This window comes from Balaenoptera borealis (assembly GCF_965194805.1).
Source record: "Balaenoptera borealis genome assembly, chromosome: 11".
Taxonomy (NCBI): domain Eukaryota; kingdom Metazoa; phylum Chordata; class Mammalia; order Artiodactyla; family Balaenopteridae; genus Balaenoptera; species Balaenoptera borealis.
Window position 1 is genome coordinate 40,815,043 of NC_138868.1, and position 22,301 is coordinate 40,837,343.

At 37.6% G+C, this 22,301-nt stretch overlaps 1 protein-coding gene across 15 annotated transcripts in view; it reads left to right on the forward strand.

Moving 5' to 3' along the window:
• The window catches only part of SOX6 (SRY-box transcription factor 6), a 618,861-nt gene that overhangs the window by 564,701 nt on the left and 31,859 nt on the right, over nucleotides 1-22,301 (forward strand). For all 15 annotated transcript variants that reach the window (XM_082341482.1, XM_082341472.1, XM_082341483.1 and 12 more), the window contains one exon: nucleotides 10,095-10,203. In XM_082341482.1, coding sequence (XP_082197608.1) covers nucleotides 10,095-10,203 — 109 coding nt within the window. The remainder of the gene's footprint in view (nucleotides 1-10,094; nucleotides 10,204-22,301) is intronic.

Sequence of the window (22,301 nt, forward strand, 5' to 3'; positions counted from 1 at the left end):
CAGTTTATTTTTTTTAATTTTTATTGGCTTATAGTTGCTTTACAATGTTGTGTTAGTTTCTGCTGTACAGCAAAGTAAATCAGTTATACGTACACATATATCCACTCTGTTTTAGATTTCCTTCCCATTTAGGTCACCACAGAGCATTGAGTAGAGTTCCCTGTTCTATACAGTAGGTTCTCATTAGTTATCTATTTTATACATAGTAGTGTATATATGTCAATCCCAATCCCCCCATTCATCCCAACCCCCCCTTCCCCCCTTGGTAACCATAAGTTTGTTCTCTACATCTGTGACTCTATTTCTGCTTTGCAAATAAGTTCATCTGTACCATTTTTCTAGATTCCACATATAAGCAATATTATGCGATATTTGTTTTTCTCTTTCTGACTTACTTCACTCTGTATGACAATCTCTAGGTCCACCCACATCTCTGCAAATGGCACTGTTTCATTCCTTTTTATAGCTGAATAATATTCCATTGTATATATGTACCACATCTTCTTTATCCATTCCTCTGTTGATGGACATTTAGGTTGCTATACATAGAAAATCCTAAAGATGCTACCAGAAAACTACTAGAGTTCATCAATGAATTTGGTAAAGTTGCAGGATACAAAATTAATACACAAATCTCTTGCATTCCTATACACTAACAACGAAAGATCAGAGAGATTAAGGAAACAATCCCATTTACCAACGCATCAAAAAGAATAAAATACCTAGGAATAAACCTACGTAAGGAGGCAAAAGACCTGTACTCAGAAAACTATAAGATACTGATGAAAGAAATCAAAGATGATACAAACAGATGGAGAGATATACCATGTTCTTGGATTGGAAGAATCAATATTGTGAAAATGACTATGCTACCCAAAGCAATCTGCAGATTCAGTGCAATCCCTATCAAATAACCAAGGGCATTTTTTCACAGAATTAGAACAAAAAATTTTACATTTCGTGTGGAAACACAAAAGACCCTGAATAGCGAAAGAAATCTTGAGAAAGAAGAACGGAGCTGGAGGAATCAGGCTCCCTGACTTCAGACTATACTACAAAGCTACAGTAACCTCCTTTGAATTTAACTACCTCTTTAAAGACCCTATCTTCAAACACAATCACATTCTGAGGTATGAGGGGTTAGGGCTTCAACACATGAATTTTAAGAGGACACAGTTCAGTGCTTAACAGCTATCTTTGCTTAGCTTGGTTATTCCCAGACTCTTGTGAAATTATTTTCTTTAGGATTACAGTACCTAAAGAACCCCCTTGATCAAATTCTTTATGTCTCTGTTCATGTAGTTTCATCTGGATTATCTTCCCTAGAGATATTCTTGTTTCTCTAGAGGAATTAAACTGAAATTAATATGATTTTGTTTAACAGTTTATTCTATTGTATTCTCATAAAGTATTGACATTATGAATTAATTCCAAGAATAAATTGCTAATGATGGATTGCTCAGCAATGTAAGAGTGTGTAAGAAGAATATTTGGAAATGGTTGTGGTTGACATTTTAGGGAGTAGTTTTGCAGAGCCCTTTTGAATAGTAATAGCTAGGCAGACTTCCTATATTTCAGCACTAAGCCAACCCTGACCAAGAGATCACTCTATGGTTCAGCCAATTTACGTATCTTCCTTTGTATTTATCTACCTTTTAATCATCTGTATCTCAGTGTTTTCAAAAAAGATCTGAAAATTAATTTAATTTAAAAGTAAAATTAAAATGAAAAAAGAGAAGGAAATATTGTTAACAGCATTATCAGGATTTAGCAACCAAAGTGCCTAGTATGTGCCAACATCATGAGAAGCACTGACGATACGGTTGTTAAGACATGGACACCACACCTTAGAGAGTAATTTGGGGAGACATGTAAATAGATACATAAACCAATAATTTTAATGCATTTTTCTATAAACATGGTGTGGTAATGGAACAAAACAGGGGAGCTGGTGGAGGGCAGTCAACAAAGGATTTTGTCCAGAAGAAATGCTTTAATTAGGCCTAGAACGGGCTAATTATAATGTCATCAGTAAAGGAAGCGCATTCTAGAAGAGGGAATGGTGTATGCAAATATACAAGGGCATAAAATATCGTAGCTTGTTCAGGAAACTCCAAGAAACTCTTATCTTCTTGGAATAGAGATAATAAACCAGAATGAGCAAGACGTAAAGCTGATGAGGAGAGGAGGAGCCAGATCCTATAAGGTTATACAAGCTGCACAGAGAAGTTTGGTTCTCCTCATGTGGATGATGGGGAGCATTTGAAGGCTTATAAGTAGAGGAAAACAAGATCCAGGTACTACATAATTACTAAGGCTAAGATTTAAATTTAGTTCTAAGATGCTTTGAAGCCAAGACAAAAAGGAAAGCATATTTGGTTATATAGTTGTGTTGTTGACACAGGAGAATGGATATTGGCCTTTAGATCAGGACACCATCTTCATTAGTGTTTAACTTTGAAATATTTAGCAAGTGCTAAATAATATCTTTAACAGAAGTGGATATTTTATGAGCTGCTTTATTTTTGCACAGCACTCACATATATAATCTCTTATTTAATCTTCTCAACCCTGCGGCATGAGCATTTTCTATGCCATTTTACAAATGAGGAAACAGGCTCAGAGAGATCACATAGTAATTAAGTTGTAGAGTTATTATTCTAAATTCACCTCAGCCAAAATATCTATCTAAATTTTGGTTAAGTGACTTAAAATATAAAAAATCCTTTTTGAGCCTCACCTATTCTCTTGTAAAACTGACAGCAATAGTAATATTTTTTCCTTGTAGTATTGGTGTGAAAATTAAAGGGAAATACTCATTGGAAAGAGCCTTGCACCTAGTATATGATCAGTAAATGACACCCTTTCCTACTTCTACTCCAATACATGTATTTGTGCTACAGAAGCAAACACAGTTGGAAAACTTAGGACTTAGGAATGATTCATGAGTCCTAGCACAGTTTTGGTGTTAAGTGCATATTAAAAGGTAGACAAATTAATAGCTTTAGCTGACAAAATGGTATTTAACAATGAGGTTCATTACCTCATTTCTCACAGCCAGAGTCTTTTTTATCGTGATGACTGACTCTGGGACCATCAAAATATCGTTATGAAAGTAAATCCCAGTGCCTCCAAAGTAACTCCTTCCATAAAAAGAATCACCTTTTTAAAAGTATTTGTGGTTACTTTCCAGTGTAAAGCTTACATTTTCGATCCTTCATTAAATTACTAAATTTATAATAAAGGATGTAAAATAAAGACTAATAAAGTGATAGCTTGTTAAGTCAATAGAAAGTAAATAACGTGTGCTTAAGTACTATTTCTTGAGAATCACATCATGGCAAGATATGTCCAGAGCCAGGAATTAGAGCAAGTCTTTCAGAGTAAGGTACAGACTCTCTCTCAACATTATACTTAGCATTGTCCTGTTTAAAAATAAACAAACAGGGGGCTTCCCTGGTGGTGCGGTGGTTGAGAATCTGCCTGCCAATTCAGGGGACACGGGTTCGAGCCCTGGTCTGGGAAGATCCCACATGCCGCGGAGTAACTAGGCCCGTGAGCCACAATTACTGAGCCTGCGCGTCTCGAGCCCGTGCTCCGCAACAAGAGAGCCCACGATGGTGAGAGGCCCGCGCACCACAATGAAGAGTGGCCCCCGCTTGCCACAACTAGAGAAAGCCCTCGCACAGAAACGAAGACCCAACACAGCCAAAAATAAATAAATAAATAAATAAATAAAAAATTAAAAAAAAAAAACCAAAAAACATCTCTGTAAGTCTGATTATAAAAAAAACAAACAAAAAACTTTTTATTTTTAAATGTGTACTGCTTTTTAAGCCAAGCATTTGTGGTGGGTATTGTCTTCTTTTGCCTGTGTTTTGCAAAGACTTTGCAAAGATGCAGGTGTTAAGCTGCAGAAATTCCAAGTCAGACTCAAAAACCTCTTTTTCATATTGTTATATAATTAAATTGTATTATTCTATTGTGTTCTTCTAAAATGGCTCACTTCCTTCTTTTGCAAAATATTTATGGTATTTTTCCAGATTTCCTTGTTTTGATGATTATTGCCCAAAGAGACATCATCAATACAGTGTGGAGTGTTGAATCTAAAATCTTTTTCACAAACTTGAAATATTATAAAATTGGTAGTTCTTGTTCCTTTTGGACACACTTGTACAGAGTGTTTTGATTTATGTAGATTAATCAATTATGTGGGCTTGTAAAAACCTGAAAGTATTTATGGACACTAACAGTAAATGCTACGTAAGATACATAGAAAAGGTGCAAGACACAATCCCTGGCTTGAAAAATCTTTTGATGTTGTTAGGGGAGAGTTGGAGGTGCACGTGAAGCAAAGCTCAATTCTTTAATAATAGTATGTAACTAGGGACTAATTATATACGGAAGGTTAGGAATTTTTGCATATCAGAAAGTAGATCAGAGAGGTTATAGAGGTAATGGACAACTTGGACTTTTCAATATGAATAGAACTTGGCAAGGAAGGAGAGAGAAGGAAGCATCATTCTAGTGGGCATGGGGAAGAGGAAGCAGGCCTTATCATGGTATTATTATACCTGAGCAGAAGATGTATGATGGGAGAGTTGTAGGAAATTGAGTTTCAAAAGACGTGTGGGGAATAGTGTATAAAGGACCTTGAAACTCCTCCAAGTAGAGGAGTTTGGATAAAATGCAATAGAAAATAGGAAACCATGGAAGGTTTTAAATCAGAGCCATGAAGTGGAACCCTGTGAGGAGTGAGAGCAGGTGGGGGGGTCAGTGTCAAGGTTCAGACAGACCAGAGAGGAGGTGCGGCAGTAATGTAGGAGTGCAGGTGTGAGGGCCTGCGCTGGGGTCGGTGATGAGGGAGGGCATGGAGGGGAAGGACCAGTGCAAGAGGCTCTGCAGAAGAAAAATCAGCAAGCCTGGAAGTTTAAGTGGGCACAGAGGGGCAAGGAAAGCACTGAGACAAATAGTACCGACCAGTTGGTATTGATGTAAACAGAGGATGGGAAGGGGAGTTGTGTAAGGCGAAAGCTGCTTTTGCACGGAAGTCTTTACTTTTGAGAAAGAGTTTTCCAGGATTGGAAAGACACTAAAGCTTGGAGCCGGGATGAAAGGGCAAACCTTCTTTTGGGTAGTATTCAACAACTCAGACATAGCGGAAGCTTTAAGGGTAGGTAGTATCTCAGAATATTGTGGTGGCCTTAGAGAATTTCTATTCATAATGCATATATTTGTTATTTCTCTTAGAAAACTGCTTCAGGAATACACAGAAACATGATTGGTAGCACTGTAGTATTAATTTTCCCTGCAGAATTCCTTATTATTACAAATTTGAATGGTTTTAAAGATTCTTTAGTATTTAAATAAGTATTTTAGGACATAACAGCAAAATTCTTATTTACTCAAAAAATATTCATACCAAAATCCCCATGTAGGAGATAGGTGGTTCTAAATTTGTGATTAAATGAGCATAGAATTTTCTATTTTCTATCTTCTGTATAGCAAATAGAAGTGTGATATATATAATATGTATGTATTTGTAGAAAATATTATAAAATATTTGTATAAAATATATATACTAATATTCTATGAACAGAATATCTGAGAGCTAGTGTAGAGTATACTAATTATAATGGAACTTACATGTAAAAGTAACATGAGATTTTTTTTTACCCATTTTAACTGAAATATAAGTAATGGCCTCTTAGGTGTGTGTTCTGTGGTTGCTATGGATGACCTCATATTCAGACATTCTTTGGAAAAGACCTTTGAATACAGATTGGTAAAGTACCTCTCATTTAGACCACTGGAATAAAATGCATCACATCATTGTCCAGCCATGTCTGCCTGTCAAATGAAATATATTTGTTTGTAAGGCAACAAACAAAAAGCCTCTCTCAGCATGTACAATTTTCCACTTCAGTTTGTGGAAAAGAGGACCATGTTGAAATCATTTGAGGTGTGGTATAGGTTGGTCAGTCTTGGAAATCCAGAGGGAGCGTGCCCAGTGCATCGTTACCTTTCACGTGTTGTTTTTCAGGAGATGGCTGTAATCAGTCATCTCACATGTGGTTTGAAAAAAGGCTTGTCTCACTGGCAAGCAAACTGTTATTTAAGTACACAATCCACTCTACTACTGAAACAGTTTTGCCAAACTTATCCAAGTATTCTCACATGCTTAAAGATGGTATAAATATCATTTATTGCTAGCAGTTTTCTTCAGACTATATGGAATGTCTTCCTGCTGCCTGCTCTAAGTGTCCCAGTTTACATTATGGCCTTTACTGCCTCTGTTTGATGGAGTGATCAGTAAAAATTTAATGACACTATAAAATAATAAAAATGTCATTAATTTACCACGGATCTTGGATGCAGTGGTTGTAAAGTTACATTAATAAACAGAATATTTTTTTACAACAAAAAGCATTGTTACGTGGGAACATATAAATAACACACATAAATTTAAGGGCAATTTTACTGTTAGCACACACGTTATTATGGAATAGCCAGTAAGTGTATAAAACAGTATATAAAATTTTATTAAAATATACTGTGCACATCAAAAATTCAGCTTTTATCTAAGTGCAAAGAAAAGCCATTATTATGTGCTTACTGTTTCATTGCTGTTCTTTCCCCATATCACAATTTTACATTTGTTGCCAGTAAGAGGGAGTTGACTTTTTTTCCTAGATGAAAATAAACCTCTGTTTTTTTTAGTTATCCCAAATTCATTCTCTCTCTCCACCGATGCAAATACAGAAATGATCAATCTTGCCATGGTAGGGAGGGAAAAGTTGCTAATTTAATGCAAAGTTAAAAATAATGCCTGAGGAGTTGAATGGTTTGTTCAGTGACACTGGAAATAAGGGATAATAATGCAGCAGTCTATCTGTCACCAGTGAGGCTGCCCCGTCATTGACTCTGATAATATGAGAAGATGATGAATGCTACCGTCTTGTGGCTTGTAACATTTAACATTCATCAGCTCTCACTAAAGGGGGCTTTGTCATTTAAATATCTTTATTTAATATGCAACATCTACCTCATACATCATAATTTCAAAGCACTTAGAGAGCCAACAGTCCTACAACATAGCAGAGCTGACTTTAATTTTTTTCAATAACTTTTATGTTGCCTGCATGTTTGTGACTGACAGTGCATAAGTAAGTGTCTGATCACATCACTGCATGTAAAACGCACATTTCACTGTCATCATGAAGACTGGGAAGTTTTCCTGCCTGGAGGGGTTGAGATTAAAATTAGCATTGAGGTGTTTTGTTTATATCTCCAAAATATCTACTTGCGAGCTATGTAATTTGCGAGAGCTAATTCAAGTGCATGGAAAACTTGTAGTTAAGAGCTTGCCACCCACTGTCTATGTTTTCCATATCGGGGCATACCCATTGGCACTTAATGGCCAGAAGTTGAAGGCCTCTTGGAACTAAAGTATCTTTGAACTTCTCTCTGTGCCTCTGTCCACATTCTGTATTTACTAGGCTTATATTCAACCTCACTGGTAAAATCTTTGCTTAGCTCAGCTGCCCAGAGCTAACTTGTAGACATCAGACCCTCTTATCGTATGGTTATGTGGCTGGCAAATAAATATTCTGAGCTATTCTTTGAAGAAAAGAAGGAAATCTTCTGGGAGACTAGGTAGAAATTTATATGAAAGGGCATGGCTTTGCAGGGTCCTTCTTTAATCTCAAACACAAGTGCTTAATATTACCAAATATAAAATGCAGCCCACTGCCCAAAACAATTTTTATCATTGATTTATTTTCTGCCTATTTAACTAGTGTTTCGTGGGATATGCTTCCTCGACTTCTACTCTGTCAAAATATTGATATTTTATAAGGAAAGTATCTCTGCAGAATAATTTTTTTTCAATGAAGTCAGAAAAATGTATGACTTCAAAGACACTGTGAATGTGTTGTTGAATGTTCTGAATGTTTTTTGTTATGATTAAAAACAAGCTGATACTACTGAATTGTGAGTGCACTTCACTTTTTATAAAAGAAAAGATATTATCATCATGTAAGCTTTGTTGTCTTAGGATTTTACAAACCATGGCATGTAATTTTCCCTCTTCTCCTTCCTTGTCAAAATATTGATATTCTTTCAGGAACTTTATTTATTTTTTTTACTGAGAATATTTTCCGGTAAAATCAAAGAGAATGAATGACTAGAAAGATACTTGAAATATGCATATTGATAGGTAGCACAGTCTGTTGATTTTCAGAGAAAGTTGTTTTTCCCCCCATGAAAATACAGATAAAGGTTGTTCTTCCAAGAAGATTGCAGGTGTCACATCAAAACTCCTTCTGCATTTAACATAGGGAAAGCATTCACATGCAAATATTTGAAATGCGAAACAATGTGATAAAACAAAGGTTGAATATTTTGCTTTCCCTGGTACTGCTTATTTTCACTTTAATTCTTTTTCTTTACATCATGACAACCAAAAGTGCTACTCAAAAATAGAAATTGGCTGATTAAAAACAGCTGTCCTCCCCCCTACAATGTGTGAAACTCTCGTCTGGCTTGTGGTTGCTCTTTGTTGTGGCCTGCATCTGGGTTAATTTGTTCTTGTGCAGCGGCAGTGTCACATAAGAAGATATTGGGGAACCATACCTAATTTGCTTTTTATTTTCACTCTGTTTTTTATAAGTGTGGTGTTTCAGAGGTTTCCCCACATACCGCTATTGTAACTAGTTAGTATTACCCAGTTGGGGAAATTCATGATTATAATTTTGTTGCAGTCTTTCATAGAAATGTTGCTAGATTAAAGCAAGGTTTATACTGTGTTTTCTTCCAACACAGATTTCAACATATTCCATGATGAAGGGGAACTGGAAGACTTCCTGCACAATTTGACTGATGGGAATTAATTATAGAAATATAATGATATTCAAAAATAATCATATTAGAAAGCACGAATGTAGTGAGACTGTACAAATGAGACACAGCCTCTATCAAGTAATTGTATGTTTGCTCTTTAAGAATATTTCCAAGTTTCTAAACATCTTACAGAAGAGAACACTCAGAGTGTTTCCGTCTAATGCCGAACATGCCTAGTACAGAACTAGGTCATTGAACAATAGACTGAACAGCAATCAGCACTCTACTGCTGCATAATGCATTAAGTATAACATGCAGAAACCATTCCCGGAGCTGGAAGCTGCTATTTCATGTCTGTAAATTTGAGCTGACATGACATTTAATATTGTTTCATAGTAATGAACAACAAGGTTTCATTCATTCATAAGCACAACACAAAGCCAAGTTTGAGTCTGGAGAGTAGCAAGGAGGAGAGAAGGGGACACGTGCTGTGTTTCTGCAGACAGGAGCACCATGTTAATTATGATCAATGAGCCCTCTGCTACTGATCCAGAGAGCTACAGGAGGAGAGTTCACTGTGATGTTTCAGACTCCTGATCCTAGAAGAACAGGTTAACAATTAAAACATCTTTGTGTTTCCCTACTATAATGGCAAGAGTGTTTAACTTTCCTGACTCAAGGCCTGGCTAGGAGTAATGTTCTCCTTTTCACTTACCAGGAAGTTACAGTTGGAACTCCTCAGCAAAATAATAGTATCAATGCCATCATCTAGTCTGCCTGCTTTGAAATATTTGTTTTTGAAATCTTCTTGTCTAAAATTCTGATTCGTATTTTTCCAGGAGTACCAATGCAAACTATGATCTCTAAAAAAGAAAATTCCTCTCCCATTGAATAACAGTATATTTTAATGGAAACTGATCTTTCAAATTTTGCAGTTTTGACTCAAACACCTTTCATTTGCATTCCTTTTAGAATACTGGAGCAAATCCAACAGAGAGATGTGCAGTACAGCCCTGGCAGGTTACCTGCCACAGATTTCCTTTCCTTATAGGTACTATGGTTTAGGTGCTGTCAACACTGTCAGTGCCATAAAAAGGCTTTAGTGGAATCTTCCTGAAAAGTTTTCTGAGCTCAAGTTGGTCAGAAATGATGTTTGTAAATCCAAGTTTTGTCCATTAAGAAAGATAGAAACTGGAAGGAAAAAGTGGCTGCTTTGGAAGCTAGTATAAGTCTCTGATTATTCTTTCCTCTAGGAAAGAACACGCTTTGAAAATTTGGGGCCCCAGTTAACAGGAAAGTCAAGTGAAGATGGAAAGCTGGGCCCAGGTGTCATCGATCTTACTCGGCCAGAAGATGCAGAGGGTGAGTGGCTTTTCTGTTCTGCTGCTCTGTGTGTTTCTAGAGGTATGCCTGAGGTAGATGTAGGATCTTCATGGTCTTTCTTGGGAGTCACCAGATCAATTTTCTTGGCAAATCAGAAGAAATGTTAGGCTTCAATATATGTTAGAGTTGAGGAATTTGAAATTCAGCTAGATTGTATGTTACTGAACACATAGCAATCCAGATACTTCAAGGTGCCATTTTAAAGTTTTAAAATAAAAGAACCCTCTACATTTCAATGAACAACAGAATTCTGTGTTTCATCCACCTCACGACATTCTTATAAAAAAAAAAAAAAAAAAGGACAAACATACAAAGGAGGATTTTTTACCCCCAAATCAAGTGATTCCCAGGTGTAATCAAACCATTTTGGAAACTAAATTATAGTTTGAAGCAGATCTAGCATAAAATTAATAATTGCTTGGGCAAGGCCCAGCCTGTGTCTGGGTACTAACCGTTATAAAGTCTTTTGAAAGTCTGGATGGAAAAGACTAGCTTTACTCTCAACGTATTTACCCACAGCACTATCAATGCCTGTCCGCTCCTCTTCCTTTTCTGTTTGTTTTAAATGCACAAGCAGCAAAACAGCAGAGATTGCTCCCCAGAGGCTGGGTACAATCTATGAGTTAGATCAGCACTTTAGTAGTAGCGTCGCCTGGTTATTTACTGTGTCATCCCAGAGTAGGGACTGGTTTTCCCGTTAGCTGTTGCTGTGTCAGAATCCCTCCCACCAGTCAGGGAAGATTAATTTGTTCTCTTTAGAGTAACACAATACTTCATCCATCTCGGGTCCCAGCTAAAGTCCTTTAGCTTGAGGGGAAAAATCTTACTATTATCCCTTTTACTGGCAGGATTCCTTCCAGGACCCTAATCCCTTGAAAACACATGAAGACATTTAATAGCAGCATCTGAACTGAGCATGGCTTCTAGTGATAGCTTGGGGCCATCCGAAGCAGTTCAGAAATCCCTGGCATGAGCACTAAGGGATGGGTAGCATCAGCCATTAGGAAGTACTTCAGAGAGTTTTCAGAAGGCAGGTTTTTCATGCCAGTGGGAGAGACTAATGCTTAATGATAGTCCTGGGGGCAAGGTGTTAAAATAAACTCTGATTGCTATGTGCATGTGTGAGGGGAGTGGGGAAGGAAGGGAAGCGAAGGGAAGAGGAAAAGGAAGAGGAAGAGGAACAGGAGCAGGAAAGGAGGAATAAAGAGGACTCTGAACCAGAAATATACTCACTGTCTTCCATGAAGAAGGTGTACTGAGAGCACGGTGACACTGACATTTTTATAGGCACTTAGAAGTACATGATTTTCCCCTGGTGAGGATTGAGGTTCTGTGGTCTAGGGAGCTAGTTATTCAGGTGTGGCACATCTCAATTTTGTTGGAAGATGGTACTACAGAGTACCTAAACCTTTGACCAGACACAGTGAAATAATACTTTTCATCACTTTGGAGTATTCAGTCTGTTAATTTTTCCGTAGACTAGGAGTTACAGAGTTCCATTGCCTTATCCTTGTTCTAAAAGAGTTTTCTTAATCTGTCATTCAGCTTTCTTCACTTACTTCTTAACTGTACAGTAGGTATAAAGTCATTTGCCTCTCAGTAATACTAATAATCTAGTTGATATCATGTGCTTGGTAAGTTAAAAATCATGGTCAGAGTTATTAAGCATTATGAAAAGAAAAAGTGAAAAGCTTAACTGTAGAGAAACATACTGTATAGAAAAATCTGCGGAACTTCCATTCAGTATCCAGATTGTCTGGATTCAAACCAATTTCCTAGTTACTTTGCTTTTTTTAGGCAAACATTTATCAAGCATTTATATGCCAGAGAATATGCTAAGCTTTTAACACATGTTTTCTCATTTAAATCATATACAACTCTGTAAAGAAGGTATTTTCTTTTTCCATTTTACGGATGAGAAAATTAAGGCTGAGAATAGTTAAGTAACTTGCCTCAGGTCACATAGCTAGTAAGGGTAGAGCTGAGAGTTGATCCCAGTCAGCCTGGCTCCGGAACCCAAGCCATTAAGTACTGTGCTATCCTGCAGCCCCTGTATGTACAGATACAGAAGTGGTGCCTTCATTTTTCTGAACAAACTCCTTGCGACCTTCCTCAGTATGGCCCATTTCCTCTCCCCTAAATATAGCCAGTCATGCCATGCCCCAGCTCTCGTGTTACTCTGTCACACATAGCAGCAATGCCTGATGAGTGTAATAGTAGAAGGGCTGTAGTGGCCCAGGAGCTTAAGGAGCGTGTGAAAACCTCCCTTCAGAAGCTTGCCCAGAGTTGCCATTGAGACCTCGTGTGCTTTTGGGGGACTGTGAGTTCATGAATGGAGTCAAGTTACCTGCTCTAAAACCGACAGAAGTGCAGTGGCTTTGTGAGGGCTGCTGGGATGTGTAGCAGCCTCTGCTGACTTCAGGACATTTCCTGGCATCTGTTCAAGCGTAAGCTGATCGCAAAGCCTGCTGGAGTTGCAGTTCATATTGAAGTCAGCGTAGATAACAGGTACACATAATACTTTCTCCACTTTGCTCCTCCATATTTCCCTTAAGAGGAAGAGTAAGAAGGAAATGAAGTGAAAGAATACCTAAAAAATTTATTCACTCCTTCAGTCAGTCTTGGTCTAAAAACAAACAAACAAACAAACAGACAAACATTTCTTGAGTGCCTGTTCTGTGTGCCAGTCCCTGAACTAGACACTGGATAAACCAAAGGAAGCAAAACAAATATGTTCCTGACCTCTTGGAACTTAAAGTCTAGTGAAGAAAGACAGAAGATTAAAAGGGTAATGCATACATAGATACATGAGAGATATAATTATCACTGAGAAAAGTACTAAGAAGATCAAGACTTCTTTGTTCCCCACAGAGGTTCAGAGCAAAAGCTACTTAGGTAAGCTCCATTGGCAGGTAAGTTTTGTAGCTCTCACCCAGGATGTCATCCCTTCTTAGTCCACACATGATCATCTCCATGTTTCCTCTGGCTTTGGACCAGTTAAAATATTTTTCCAGCTTTATTGACATATCATTGACATATAACATTGGTGCATATTTAAGGTGTACAATGTGATGATTTGATACACGTATATATTGGGAAATGATTACCACAATAAGGTTAGTTAACACCTCTGCACCTCACAGATTACCTTTTTCTGGTGAGAAAATTTAAAAACTACTCTGTTAACAACTTTCAAGTATATAAGACAATATTTTTAACTATAGTCACCCTGCTGTATATTAGATCCCCAGAGCTTATTCATCTTTATAACTGGAAGTTTGTTCTCTTTGACGGACATGTCTCCATTTCCCCCACCGTCTGGTCCCTGGAAACCACCATTGTACTCTCTGTTTCTATGACTTCAGGCTTTTTAGATTCCGCATATGTGTGAGATCATATAGTATTTGTCTTTCTCTGTCTGACTTCACTTAGCGTAATGCCTTCAAGGTCATCCATGTTGTTGCAAATGGCAGGGTTTCCTTCTTCCTTTTTATGGATGAATAATATTTTTATCACATTCAAAATATGTATATATAGCTATATAACATATTATGTAATATATGTAATAAATAATATCATTTATCACATGAATGTATATATATGTATATATAAAACAGTCTCTTTATCCATTCATCTGCTGATGTATACTTAGGTTGTTTTCTGTGTCTTGGCTATTGTGAATAATGCATAATGGCAGCTTTAAGGGGCTATGCCCTTCTTCTCCTTGCACCCCATTCTCCTGTGTGGCTTCTGAAGTGACTAAAGTAAGCCTGGCTTTCCAGGAAAATGTCTGCTGCCAGTTGCGAAAATGCCAATATCACTTAGTAAGCAACTTGTAGACCTGCTTCGTAGCTTTGAACATGGAAGCAGCAAGGGAAAGGTCACCAAAAGAGGCAGCTGTGCGTGTGTATTAACCACTCATCAAAATCAAATGACAAAACCGTAAGCCAGGAAAACAGAAATTAAAAATATAAAAGGCAAATGTCTTCAAAATTTTATTTTTAAAGTCCAGCTGTTATTTGGTTTGAATATGACAAGACAGCATTTCTTGTTCACCATGATATTTATAAAACTACAAATTCATCGGTGCTGGGGGCTTAGGAAACATGTTTAAGGTCTTGTTATACTTTGGAGCATTTGTTGGCTTTATACGTATTGAGCGCACAAAAGTTGTTAGCTCCTATGTAGGGCATGTAAGGAAGAGAGGACTCAATTAATTGAGTCTGTCACCATGTATTAAGAATGACGAACAGATGTTTAACTTTTTATGGACTTTTCGTACGGCATTTCCCCTCTCCTTGTTCTGCTTAGGCAAGAGTGCAATTCTTATCCCAACCCTCCTAATTTCAGGGTTGCAAAGTATAGTAGAAAGGGCTCTGGTCTGGTTATTGGGAAATTTGGATTAAAGTTCCTTTGCTAAATGAAGGCAAATAAGTGACGAGTGCCCCTGGGCTTAACTTTATCTTTTAAAAGAGGTATGTTGGATTCCATTATCTCTAGGGTCCCCTCCAAATGCAAGATTGTTATTAGGGTCTTCATGAAACATAGAGTGTGTTTCTTACAAGAAAGGTGATCTGTCCACAATAGCTTTCACTTGGTTTTTTCTTCAGAGAAATAAAAGAGGAGACCAATACCATTGAGAGTATATTTGTACCATTTGCTGAATCGAATTTTCAAGTCTTTGATCTTTTCTTTTTATTAATGAGAATGATCTTTTCTTTTTATTAATGAGAAGATCTCTCCAGTAGCATTTCCCAATTACCTTTCACAGATGGACCCCCCCCCCCTTCTTCTTCTCTTCCCCCTAGCAACGATAGTTGTAGCCTGCCTTATTTTTTATATTCTCTCCATCCTGTTTCTTCTCTCTCACACACCTGGGGCCTCTAAAGGGACACTTTCTTTTTTTCTGTTTTTCAGAATAGTTTGGGTAAGAAGACATTCTTCTAACACCTCTTTTAATTCTCAAATTCAATTATTGTGTCCCAGCGTCAGAGGGAGGCAACACCTCATTTTTTTTTGTTTTGTTTTTTCACACCTCATTTTGACGTGGAGCATAGTGGAATATGAGCTCTAAAAGGGATGAGCTCTGAAAGTGATTACCATTAGGCAGGCTTTTGGACCCTGGGTTGGAACTGTAATGATGTGCTGTCCTCCATGTATTAAAAACTTGCATTGCTTTGAATGGAAATGGATATGTGCACCAAGAATAACCCCTTTTAGAACTGTTGCTCTCAGGTTCTCAGATTTGCTTAGAAAGGTTTTATAGATTTGTACTGAATTTGTGAATTGGATCCCAGCCAGGATGGCCTTAACCCTTCTGAAAGCTTCATTTTTTTTGTGAACTTCTGATTGCTTCTAAGTTTTAAATCTTAGGATAGCTTTATTATTGTCAACTTAAGCTCTCTGTTTATAGACAAATAACAGGGACTGCAACTTTTCCTCTTTTTCCTTAAAAAATGCACCACTTAATGTGAATGTCTTCTCCTAAAAATCCTGCTTACCCTTTGATCCATACTCTGGGAAATCTTTGAAGCTTTTCGCATTTCCTTTCCCCTCCCTGGATCCTTACTCCTGGTAGAAAAGGAAGATTGACTTGATGATACACGGCTCATTCAAGGCAGCAGAGGCAAGCTGTAGTATAATCTGGGGAGGGATTTAAAGGCTACATCTGCTTACACTTTGGAATGTAAAGGTCATTATTTGTTCAAGCCCACCAGAATACAGTGCTTCACATCACAACATTTAGATTCGCAGAATTGGAATAAAGGAGAGACATGTAATCAAATTTACAATTCCATCCAAGAAGTCCCTTTTTACATCCCTGACAAGTAGTCATCTCATTTCTGTTCGAATGCCTCTAATAGTCTCATGACAGAAAACTGACTACTTCCTGAGAAGCTCATTCTGGTTCTAATTTTTAATTCTTTGTTATTTGTCTTTGCTTCCTTATAACTTCTACTCATTGGTTCTAGTCTGACTTTTGGATTCCAACAAGATAAAGCTTACCATTTCTCCACGTGACACCCCTTCAGATATTTCCTCAAGGGTTAGGAAACTTAAATTCTAGTTGTTCTACCCTAAGCAAGTCAATTTCTTTCCCTGAATTTTCTCAGCTGTAGGTGAGGAAGTTGGTGTAGATGATTTCTGGTTTTTAAACTCTTATCTTACTGCTGTACAATTGAAATCATTCACCTTTCAGTCAACTAGAAAGTAACAAGTGTAAATTAGGGACCATACCATCTTTAAAATAAGTGAAATTATTATTGAAATATATCAGAGATGAGATGTCTTTGTCCAAGAAGGTATCCAAGTACTAGATTGTATACCAAGAATAAAAGATGGGGAATTACACATGTTAAAATAAAAGACCCAGGGAAATCCAGAGGGAGCACCAACCAGAGCTTTGCTGTGGGCTTATGGGTCTGGCCTTCCATAGCTGCCTAAAATAGCATTTCCAGGCATCTCAGAAAAATGAATAGGCAAAGTAGTCTGTATGGAACCAGCAGGCTGAGGTCTGAGGCCAGGATGGGTGGCCAGGGAGACCCCAGACATGGTGAAAACTGAGTAACAGCTACACAGGCTGGGAGATAAGCAGAGTTCAAAAAGCCCTTCGCTCTAGACTAACTCTGTGGTATCACAAAAATGTATTTTACTGTGGATATAAACAGTTTTAGAGGATCCTGTGCACCAGTTTATATCAGCACTATATATAAAGTGCAGCTCTCTTAAACAAGCAAATAAACTTCTCTTAAAGAAATATATTTGCTGTGTCTTAAAAGCTCCCAAATAACTTTTAATGTTGGTAGAAAACAATTTCCATTGAACTTTCCAAGTGATGGATAGTCCTGATGGGATAAGAGAGTGAAATGTCAAGATTCTTGTATAACTCCATCCCCTAATACTCCATAAAGGGAATTCAACCTGCTTCTTAGAGTTGCTTAAGCTAGAAAGCCCAATCAAAGCCCCAGCCTCCCTTTAGTGAGGAGCCTAGCCCTGTCCAAGAGCTGGTTTCTCATTGGGCTGCCTTCTCTAAAGAGGTATCATTGACAGTGTCACCACACACACAAAATTATCTGGTTTTCTGACTGAATACCCTCTGTTCTGGGGAAGAAATGCTTGTCTATGCCATTACTGAATCACACAGAAGTGCTCCCCCATCTTGCTGCAGCAACTGGGTGACAAAAGATTTAACGCTATCTACCATGAAAATTAGACCCAAGACAAGAACAGCCAGCACATGTTCCCAATGGGACTGCAAAATCAGTCTATGGTTCCTCAGCAGTATATATGTCTGCTTCACATAAACCAACATATTAGAATAAACGCTGGCTGATAGAGGTCTATCTGCCATGTCTGGACTAACTGCGTAGTGACTGTTGAGGTGTGGACCTTGTCTAGTTCCCTGTCCCTAGAATCCTCTTCTCTTGGCAGCAAGAGCCACTTGACTTCCCATCTGCAGGCTGTAGAATTCAGCCCATCCTTAGGCTGGTGGAATTTAAAGAGTCTCAGGCCAATTTGGTGGGCTCTTTAAATTCTCTCTGCTTAAGGTCAAGACCAAACTTGAGAACAATCTTTTTTTTCCTTCTTTTCCTTTCCTTCTTTTCAAGTTCTGATAACTGTGCTTCTAACTTATTCACAAAATTCAATAACCGACCAGCTCTCCCCTATTTTCTGTTACTGACTTCCCTATCTTTTTTTTCTTTAACTAAGAAATTCTTATCTTTGAATATCTCCTTCTTTTAGATACACTGTCTCATTTTACTCTATCACTGTTTGTTCACACACACTATCTGTCATTTCATCTTCTTTAGAGGTGGTTGTCTGTAGACTGAGCCACCAGTTCTGATAGCCAGGTCTTTCCAAACAGGATCTATCCCTACTCAGAGTCCCCCAGTCTTTAGTTTTACCCACATGTTCAAGTTATAATTTACCAATTATCTCTTATGTACATAGCACTGTTACGAGCACAGAGAGAAGGATTTTTTAAAAGATGGACTATACTGTATTCTTCAAGAGCTAGTAATGTAGTTGGGATAATAATATTAGCATACACAGAAAGCAGAACAACCTAAGGTGTTATATGTTATAGTACATCATTAGAGAAACAGAAAAGAGTGCTATTTAGAAGAGGAACCTACAGTGCTTTGTTGACAGCCATGATTCTGGAAGGTCTGATAGAAATATAGCTGGAGATAAGCCTAGGTTTGGAAAAACAAAGAGAAGGAGAAGAACTTTCAGTTGAGGGAATAATCCAAGCAGACACAGAAATGGTAAAGTACACGGACATTCACAAGGAGGTTCCAGAAAGGAAGAGTCGCTTCTCATCTCTGTGTTCTCCACCAAGCCCAATACAAAGCTTTCCACATATTTATACTCAGTTATTATTTGTTGAATTGAATATGTTATAAAAATAGCTGGGTTCCATATTGTGGAGGGCCTTGAGAGTCAGGCTGAGGAATTTGGACTTCGCTACCAACTAAAAAGGCATTAAACTTTAGTTGTTCAAGATTGACTTAGATTATGTATAGAGGTTAAAAATAATGGAAAAGCAGAAATTAGGTTGGTCTTGGTGGTCTGTTAGTCTCTTTATTCCTCTGTTCTCTTTAATGTCCTTTCAGAGGGGCTATTCAATGGCTGTCTTTTCATATTACATCATGGGAGAGCTGAGTAGGTGTTAGGAGGGTTTTTATTCAAGTCATTTTAAAAATACCTCTTTTCCTCCTGGGTATAATACTCATTTACATATGATTTCACTTTGTCTGCTGTGACTGTTCGATGCCTTACAGATCAGTCTTGTACTTTTGCCTCTCACTAGAGGAGAGTGATCTTTTTTAAATTATTTTGTTCAGTGGATATTTACCCTTAGACATGATGTCCCAAATTAGGTCATGGTACCAGAGGGAAGAGATTGTGTAAGAACCCATCGATATTTGCATTATACTGTAAACTGTTACATTTAGGAGTAGGCTGTAAAAAGTAACTCTGAACTAAAACTTAATATCCCAAGTCACAGCCCTGGAGAGAAGAATTTCATAAGCAGTGTATTCAACCATTTAAAATTTTTACTAAAAATGAAAATTGCACCTTACTGGCTTATGTATATTTACTTTCATGGCAGAGAAATCACTTCATGCTTCTTCAATATACGCTGACTTTTCACTGGGAAGGTTGATCCTGCATGAGGACAGAATGAGAAATGATAACAGCAGCTATTCCATGCTGCAGAGTCACAGAACTGCTGGTAGAGGAGAAAGGAAAAACAATTGTCAAATGTCCCTGAAACTTCCCTGCCCTTTATTTATTATACAGTCAGTAATCCTAATTCTTTGTTATTCCAGTGAGTCCTTTATAAAAACCTGATCTATAAGTTCTCAAGATAATGGTTTCTTCTTTTTTTTTCTTTTTTTCTGGCTTGGACTGAGCAGCATAGTCTGGTTACAGGCCCCACAGGTGGGAACTGGGGAGGTGTGAGATGGTCTTTTTGATTGTGTCTTAATGCATATTCGATACATTTTAGTTCTATATCATAGGGACACTCTTGAAATATATTTTTAGCTTTGGGTCAGAAAAGAGGCTCCATTAAGTAGTAAATTGCACTCTCCAGCTAAGGGCTCATTTTATAACTACACTGAAGGACAGGACTGTGCAGTATAGGAAGTATCACCCAGGTATGGGGAAAGACTAGAAAGGGAACAAATATGAGTTAAGCACCTGCTATGTTCCTGGTACTAGAATAGACATTCTACTACCTCTACTGCCATTACTACTGCTATTTCTAAAGGCAGCTACTGTTTAATGAGTGGGTACTGGGTTCCAGTCACTGCTAGGAAATTTATGTTCCCACTTAATCCTCACAAGGATCCAGACAAGCAGAAATTATTAGCTCTCTTTTATAAGGAGATGAAACTGTAGTTTAGTGAAGGGAAATAATTTACCCAAGGTTACCTAGGAAAGATCAAATCAAAATTCAAACCCACATCTGTCTAACTACATAGCATCTGAGCCACACTGACTCCCATTTTTCTCCAAGATGAGCTGATTCAGTTGGTTGCCTTTGTTGAAGTAGTTTTTTCCTGTTGGTTTTCATTAAAAAGCAGAAAAATTTAATGAGAAATAGAAACCTGTGAAAGTTTTTTTTTTTTTTTCAATCTTTCAAACCACACAAATATTAAGTACCTTTCAAATACTTTCACCAGATTCTCAGGGCAACGAAGTTTTGATAGACTACAAAACTGAGTTGACTACCCCAAATCCTTGTGCCCTCTCCTTCTAATACTGTCTATTTCCATATCCCTAACCTTAAAAAAATTAGTTTCTACTGCACCTGTGATCTGCATCTCTCATTCTAGTAAAAGGCAGATTCCCTGGGACAAATTAATTTTAAATTTAATTAATTAAATAATAATTAAATTAATTTTGTTAATTAATTTTGTTAAAAGTTTTTAATCTAAGTCTGGATACCATTGAAACAATTCAGCTGACCATTTTAGAAATTTACTTTGATGGCAAGTGTGAAACTTTGGGAATAGTTACATTTGAGTTCATTGTGATTTTGCCACTTACTAACTATGAGATTTGGGCAATTTAACCTCTCTAACCTCAGACGTGGATTAGATGATCTTTAATATCCCTCTCATGTTAAAATTCTCTAATTCTATGAGCATGTTTTATCCATTTCATGTTGACTCTATCTAGGGAAGGTCCCATCATATGCCTATTTGAATATATACTTCAGTTGTATATATTTACACAAACCCGAGAGCATTAGAATAGCTTTCAGATTTAATATTTCCAAAAAGCTCCGACTTGCCTTATCATCCTTTCAGGATTTCCCCGGAAGTGGGAGGCCAGGATTTCAGATTTGTACAGTGTGGAAAGTCAATAAAAGAAGTAAGATTAGAACCAATGATCTCTGACTTCCAAACAACTGTGGGTACATTTTCCCATTAAAGCCATTTTTATTTTATAGAGGGTTCAAGTAAGGCAAAGTACTTAACAGAATGTAAGAAATAAATGGGATTTATACAAAATCTGATTTCAGAAATTCCCAGGTTCTAATGCAACATGTAGACATCTGAATCTCACTCTAAAATTTTCACTGTCGAAGATGTCAAATGCTCTCTGCTATGACATTTGAGTACTTACCTTATGCCAGCTTATGCACCAGACCCTAGCGAAGCAGTTATGAATAAGACACAGTGTTGTTCCTGCCCTTTTAAGGTGCATAGTCTAGTGAAGAAGGTGGGCAGATACAACTGGCAATTTGGATAAAATATAGTAAATGTAAGATAGAGGCAGGCACAGGGTGCTGTGGGAGCCTAAAATACTTAGCCCAGCCTGACAAACCGGGTAAGACTGTCTGGGCAAGATGATCCCTGACATGAGTCAAAGAATGAGTTGATTGCAAGATGGAGAGGAAATTCCAGGAAAAGGGAAAGCATGGACTCCTAGTATAAAACAACATGGTATATAGAGAACCGGAAGTAGTTCAGTATTATAAAGTAAAAGATTTTCAAGTAGAGTAGCTAGAGATGAAACTGGAGACATAGTAGAGAGCCAGGTCATGGAGAGCCTTGAATACCATACTAAGGAGTTTGGACTTCATCTTTTGGGCATTAGGGAGCCATTGAAGACTTTAGTGTAGGAGTGCTCTGGTCAGAATTGCATTTGTGATGGATTACCCTGGCTGAAATTAGGAAGAGGTATTTAAGTAGAGACTGGGGACTCAAAATTGGAAATAAAATTCAGCTAGAAGGCTGGTATTTAAAACAGTCCACCAGAGAGAATGAGGCCAAGGCAATTGATGAGTGATAAGGGTGGAAATGAGAGGATGGATTTAGTAGTATCTTTGTTAACTAACTCTGAGATTTGCTTCATCTTGGTTTGTGCTTCTTAATTTCATGTAGAGTCTATGGTAGTATATTGAGTTGGATGAAGCCAGAAGTTGCTGAGCAACATGAATTATTTAGTCTACCAGCTTTTCACCAGCCTCTGTATTCTCCAAGGGAATCTGCTTGAATCTGAGACTGGTTCTCCTGAAAACTTAGGGAGCCAGAACCTATTTTTGTCTTATTTCC